This window comes from Mastigoproctus giganteus, chromosome 7, assembly GCF_048544385.1.
Source record: "Mastigoproctus giganteus isolate SK-2022 chromosome 7, ASM4854438v1, whole genome shotgun sequence".
NCBI lineage: Eukaryota > Metazoa > Arthropoda > Arachnida > Uropygi > Thelyphonidae > Mastigoproctus > Mastigoproctus giganteus.
This window is the reverse complement of record NC_143581.1, coordinates 61,143,235-61,149,234: the sequence shown is the minus strand read 5'-3', so window position 1 is coordinate 61,149,234 and position 6,000 is coordinate 61,143,235. Positions and strand designations below refer to the sequence as shown.

General features: G+C 36.9%; 1 protein-coding gene across 1 annotated transcript in view; it reads left to right on the top strand.

Moving 5' to 3' along the window:
• The first annotated feature begins 1,214 nt into the window (after nucleotides 1-1,214).
• Nucleotides 1,215-6,000, top strand: part of LOC150082950 (oligoribonuclease, mitochondrial) — a 55,912-nt gene continuing 51,126 nt past the window's right edge. The window contains exon 1 of the mRNA XM_090376932.1: nucleotides 1,215-1,427. Coding sequence (XP_090233058.1) covers nucleotides 1,347-1,427 — 81 coding nt within the window. The 5' untranslated portion in view covers nucleotides 1,215-1,346. The remainder of the gene's footprint in view (nucleotides 1,428-6,000) is intronic.

Genomic DNA, 6,000 nt, shown 5'->3' with positions numbered 1-6,000 from the left:
TGCTTCAATTTAGTGATATTATCACCGATAATATATTTGGATGGCGTAGGCTATCAGCAGTTGCACAAGTCGACAATAATGTGATGTCAACTGTGACATCCATCTCGAAATCAGTTAGCTCAGCTGTTAGCCATGATAATGCGTCTGCGCGTGTAGCACAGGAACTTTAATGTGCTTTTTTCACTGCGTGGCTGAGTTAGTCGGTCTCAGGCGTAGATAGCAAAGTTTTCCCCAGAGACTGAGTTTTTTTCGTCCAGCAGAACAAGCAAATCGATCAAAGAACATACGCAATTTACATACATAAATACAGGTTTATGTAATGATTTACGGGTGACCCTAACATAATAATTTGATTTTAAATTTGTTAGCCATGATGAGAACTACTAACTTATGTGGCTAATAATCCTTCTTTATTTCCCGGTTTGAATCACTTGTTTCATCCAAAAAGGCCCTCGTGGGCAGCACAGTTGGTAGGATCGCCACCCTCCCCACAGCGGGTGGAAAAGACCTCAGTTCGAATCCTGTCGATGACAGGAGGAATTTTTATGTGCCTTTTTCACAACGCGGCTGAGTTAGTTGGTCTCAGGCGACTGCAGCATGTTTTTTTTTTTTTTTTTTTCTCCCGCAAACTCGCGTTTTTCGTCTAGCAAACTGAAAATAGACCTCAGAACACACGTAATTTACAGGCGGTATACATATTCAAGATCATCCAGCGGACTATGAAAACAGGGATAACTTGATACTTTATGGAGGGGAGTAATATTTCTTTAGTCTCTGAAGTCCTATTCAAGCGAAACTAAAATAACAATTTTGTGGAAACTGAAATCGTTTCTTTTGTCTTTTTTTTTTTTTTTTTTTTCAGAATAACAGGAATATTTATGTAAAGATAAAATTTCCAACTGATGCTTTCGATTTGTTTTATCTTCACAGATTTAAATAAATACTGTAGTACAAAATTATTTTTGCCCGTGTTTAAAAATAATTATAATAATATGCAAGTGCCAACTTAGAATCTATTGATTTTTTTTTTTTTTTTTTTCAACTTCGCGGTTGATACGAAAAGTCTTCATTGAATTGCTGTCAGCTGTCGGTATTAAATGTAATTAAACTAGTGTAATAGTGAATTCGTGTAAGTTTTTTTTTTTAAAGTATTGCTTATATTATTTGATTTATTATATCCTCCCCATTTTTTTTTTTTTATGTCAGAAAGTTTTTCTCCGCTGCCCTCTGAAGAATTATTGTAATAGAACGTGATCAGACGCCATACAACTCCTAATATTGCAATATGAAAGTTGGAATTTTGTGGATGTGTGTATTTAGCGAGTTTATTAGCCATCAAAAATAGTATGAATAATTCTGATAAGAAGTCTCGCAGGTTTATTAAGCACCTTCCGGATGAAGAAAGGCTTATTTGGGTTGACCTGGAGGTACGAAGCTAAGTATTAATACGGAGTAGCGTAATTTACTTCTATACACCTAGATTTTAAAATTTTTATTTTATTATAGTAATCTATTTTGCGTAATAGAAGTAAATAAATTTGAGTCTGTAGAAAATGTGAGCGCAAATCGAATTTTGTTCAAAAAATTCGGTGTTGTTCACAAAATTCTACAAATAATCGCAGAACTGAAATCATTCATATTACGTTCTTAGTAATCTGGTCGTATAATTGATGCTGTACAGGCGTTGAAAGTTGTTATAATCCGAGTGAACGGTCATTCAAGTGACATTTTTGAAATGAAATATTTTCTTTTACTAAATATTTAAGTATCCACAAATTTAAAAAACAATAAATGCGAAGTTCAAAATTAAAACTGAGGTTATACTCCAGATTGTGGGTGCACCTTCGTATTTCGGCAAGAAAAAGAGGAAGAATGCAGTGAGTGGGAGGTGCCTCCACCTCCCCAGTTGTTCACAAAATTCTACAAATATATCGCAGAACTAAAATCCCCCAGGGAGGTGGAGGTGGGAGGTGGAGGTACCTCCCACTCAATGTTAGGTGGATGTCACGTGACATCACAGTATGTCGGGGGGGGGGGGGGCTGGAATGAAAAAAAAGAAACTGCAGTAGGGAGGAAAAAAAATAGGTGAATATAAATGCAAATTGGGTAAAACTCCAGTTTATGGCACACCCCGGTTGTGTTCAACAGCTGGTTTTTGCTGAATCCCTCCCAAAGTTGTGTAAAAACCTTACCTTTTTTCTTTCTAATTACAACTATTTTTCTCAGTTCACGCCCGTCATGCAACCTTCTGTTCATCTCATAGCATAACATGAGGATACCATAAACTGGAGTTGGCCTGCAAATTGTTTAAAACAAGTAGTAAAAATTAACACCAGACACCATCTCATAGCGTAACATGAGGATACCATAAACTGGAGTTGGCCTGCAAATTGTTTAAAACAAGTAGTAAAAATTAACACCAGACACAACCACTGATACTTCTCACCTGTACATTACCAGACGATTTAAAGTGCATTAACAATGAGAATTGCTCATGCGTCTACAAAAATACTTTATTTTTGGTGGGGCTGCCACCCCAAACTCCCACTTTTTGTGATTACGTTACTAGCGAATTTCGAGTGCATTAACAATGAGAATTTCTCATGGACGTCAACAAAAATGCTTTTTTGGAGACGTGCATGAAACATAATCTGGTATGCCAGGAATTTAATAGTTTACTTAAATTCCTGGCACACCAGCTGGTACACATCACAAACCCCTTTCAGTTACAGCCCTACGTCCATCCTTTTCAAAACTATGCAACATTTTCACAGTCACTGGCTCCATTGGGGTTGAACATGAAATAACAAAAAAATACACAGAATAAGTGACAGCAGCAGAGCAAAATATATGAGAGCAGCACAACAGCAACGAGTAAACAACACGACGAAACAAAGCAAATGATAATTTCATATTCACAGTAATCACCCAATCACAGAACTCGACTAGACAATCACTCTGTTCTTCAGCCATGCCCACAATGTGGTGACAAGGTGTACCCATAATGTGGAGATCAGCCAAAACTGGAAATAATGGATTGTTGGTCCATTATTTCCAGTTTACAACTAAATTAGCCCCATTATTTCTAATTTACAACTAAATCAACTTCCCAATTGATATAATTTCACCATACTTTCCTATAAAATTCTGTGTTTATTAATAAATACCTGTTAAACTGGAATATGGATCATATTCCTTTGTGTTGGGTGGTTTATGTCCAAAACCCTTATTGAACTGGCATGCAGTTTCTACAGAATTTTACATTTTACATGTCCATTTACATTTTCAGTTCTTTTCTTCTTTATAAGACTCATGGTACTTTTCCTGAATTCAAATTATTCTGCAGCAATAAAAAAAAAAATATATGAACTTTACATCAGTAGTTATTCAAAGTAGTTTCCTTACTTATGGACCACCCTGTATAATCATATACTGTTTATGCACAATCAATGATATAGCCAGTTTTGTTACTGGCTATATGATTTTTATGCATATACAAATATTTAATAATAGATGTGAATGATTTTTGTCATAATTGATATACTGGGTGATGTAAGTTCCATCAAATTTAAAATTTCAGGTAGTGACTAACTGATACTTTGTTTTGAAAATACTATAGTTTTTTTTAACTACCAAAATGTGGGGTGGGGGAATTATATTTTTTTCTCCATTTCAAATTACATCCAGGAGCATAATTATATTTCTAATCAAAGGTATTTAGTGTCTTGGGTAATAAAACAAAATTCTTATAATTCAATAATAATTCACATTAACAATAATTAATCAGAAGAGTAGAATTCCAGTTTTCCAAATAGTACTTATCTGAAAAATTTTTTGATTATTTTTTTAAATGTTTTTAAATTAACTAGCACGTTTAATATTTAACTGTAAGTTAAGTATTAAATGTTAGTTAATTTTAGTGAAAGTAGGGTACGTGTAAATGAAACAAAAAGAGTAAAATTCATTTGTCACTTCTGTATAACAGTAACATATACATATATATATAATAAATACATATATATAGTGGTATAACTGCATTGGGATATATTTTGTATTGGAATTTTATTTGAAATTGAATAGAGGTCATGAATCGGACCAGAGCAGCAAAGCAAAAGGCTCAAGCTAATGGGAGTGCTGTGGCTCAAGGAAGAACTGAAGCGGGGGGCAGTTGTTATAGATTTTTTGAAATGCACTGCCTGTTTGATGTTTGTGGAGCAATCAGGAATGGGACATGATATTGCCAAAGGGAATGTCTTTGTGTGTGCAAGATGTGTGTGAGGAAATCAGGCAGCAACTCAGCATTGTTATGGGCCTATATGGGAGATTGAAGGACAGGGTGGATGCCCTCGAAGCATTTATATTGAGGGGCCCGTCAAGCTCTCAGCTGCCCACATCAATGCCAGAGCTTACACTTGAACATCATGCAACACAGCGGCAACTCTCAAGGCAGAATGTGCTGGTCACAAAGGAACTAGTTGTTGTCAGTGACTCTATTGTCAGGGAAACGTTGAACATATGGTACAAAAAGGATAGGTGGAACAGGAAGGACCAGGATATTTCTGGGGTACAAAGGGTGATATTGTTGTACACATTGACACTAATAATATTTAAGAGTAGAAGACCGGCAGAATTACTTAACAAGTACAGGTCAGTTTTGAAAAAAAAGCCATGAGTTAGGGTTGAATTTGAAAGTGTCTGCAATTCTGCCCAGACACGATAGGAGGGATTATATGATGAGAGCCTTGTCGATCAATTTGGCCCTGAAGAGATTGTGCAAGACTCGAGAGGTACAATTTTTCTCAGCCTGGTCTGTACTTGTTAACAGGAGAGACTGCTTCTACAGGGATGGGATACACTTAAATAGAAAGGGTGCAAGGATATTTGCTGATGCTATCATGGCAGAGTTAGATGGATTGGAAAACTGCTAGCTTGGGGGTATACACGGACTAATAGATTAACAGTAGCCACTGGCAGAGGTGAAATTGATTCTTGCACTGCTTCTATTGAAATGAGCAGCAGCCTGGAAAATAAGGTGCAGGGGATTCCGGAGACTGCTGGGAGTCATTGCAGAACAAAATACATGGGCTGTGTTAGGGTAGCTAAGAATAGGAACAGGTGCATGTATACTTGTGTGTACACCAATGCTAGGAGTTTGGTAAATAAATTTGATGAATTTGAGGTGTTGGTCAAAACTTCAAAGGCAGATATTGTTGGGATAACAGAGACATGGTGTCACGCAGAACTGGAATTTGGGTAGTACAATGTGTACAGGAAGGGAGGGGGGGTTATGCTATTGTTTAAGAAATGCATAAAACCCAAGGAAGTACAGCCAGTCGACACGGCTGGACAGTGCAGTGTTGAGTCAGTTTGGTGTGACATATGCACTGTGAAAGCAAAATTGAGAGTAGGAGTGTGTTATAGGCCTAATGACTCTGACAAGTATAATAAACAACTGTACAGAGAAATAGAGTGGGCCAGTAAATTAGTGTCTTATAATGGGAGATTTTAATTTCCTGGATATTGACTGCAATTTGTGGGTTGGTCACTCACATTTTAGCATGGCTTTTGTGGATTTATTGGATGATTGTTTCTACAGCAGCATGTTCGGGAGACAACTAGACGGAGTAATACTCAGGGGCTCACATCTGGTGAGTATGGGCTTGGCTCACCCAGGGTCCTGAGCTGGATATCATCATTCTTCTCTTTCTTGGTGATTCCCTTCTACTTCTCTCTCTCTCGGGGTGGTTCAGAAATTTTTTTTTTTTTTGGCTGGTGCAGCATAAGCCTCAAACTTCTTTGCACCATATGGCTAATAATAATAATACTCTTGATCTGATTATCAGTAGTGATTCTTCATGCATCAAGAATCTGTAGACAAAGGAACCATTAGGTGTCACTGATCACAGTGTGCTGAAGTGGGATTTACTCAAGTGGCAACTACCATTGGGGGTAAAGGGAAGGGTTTTTGCTTTCATAAAGGTGACTAGTCAGACTTTTGTG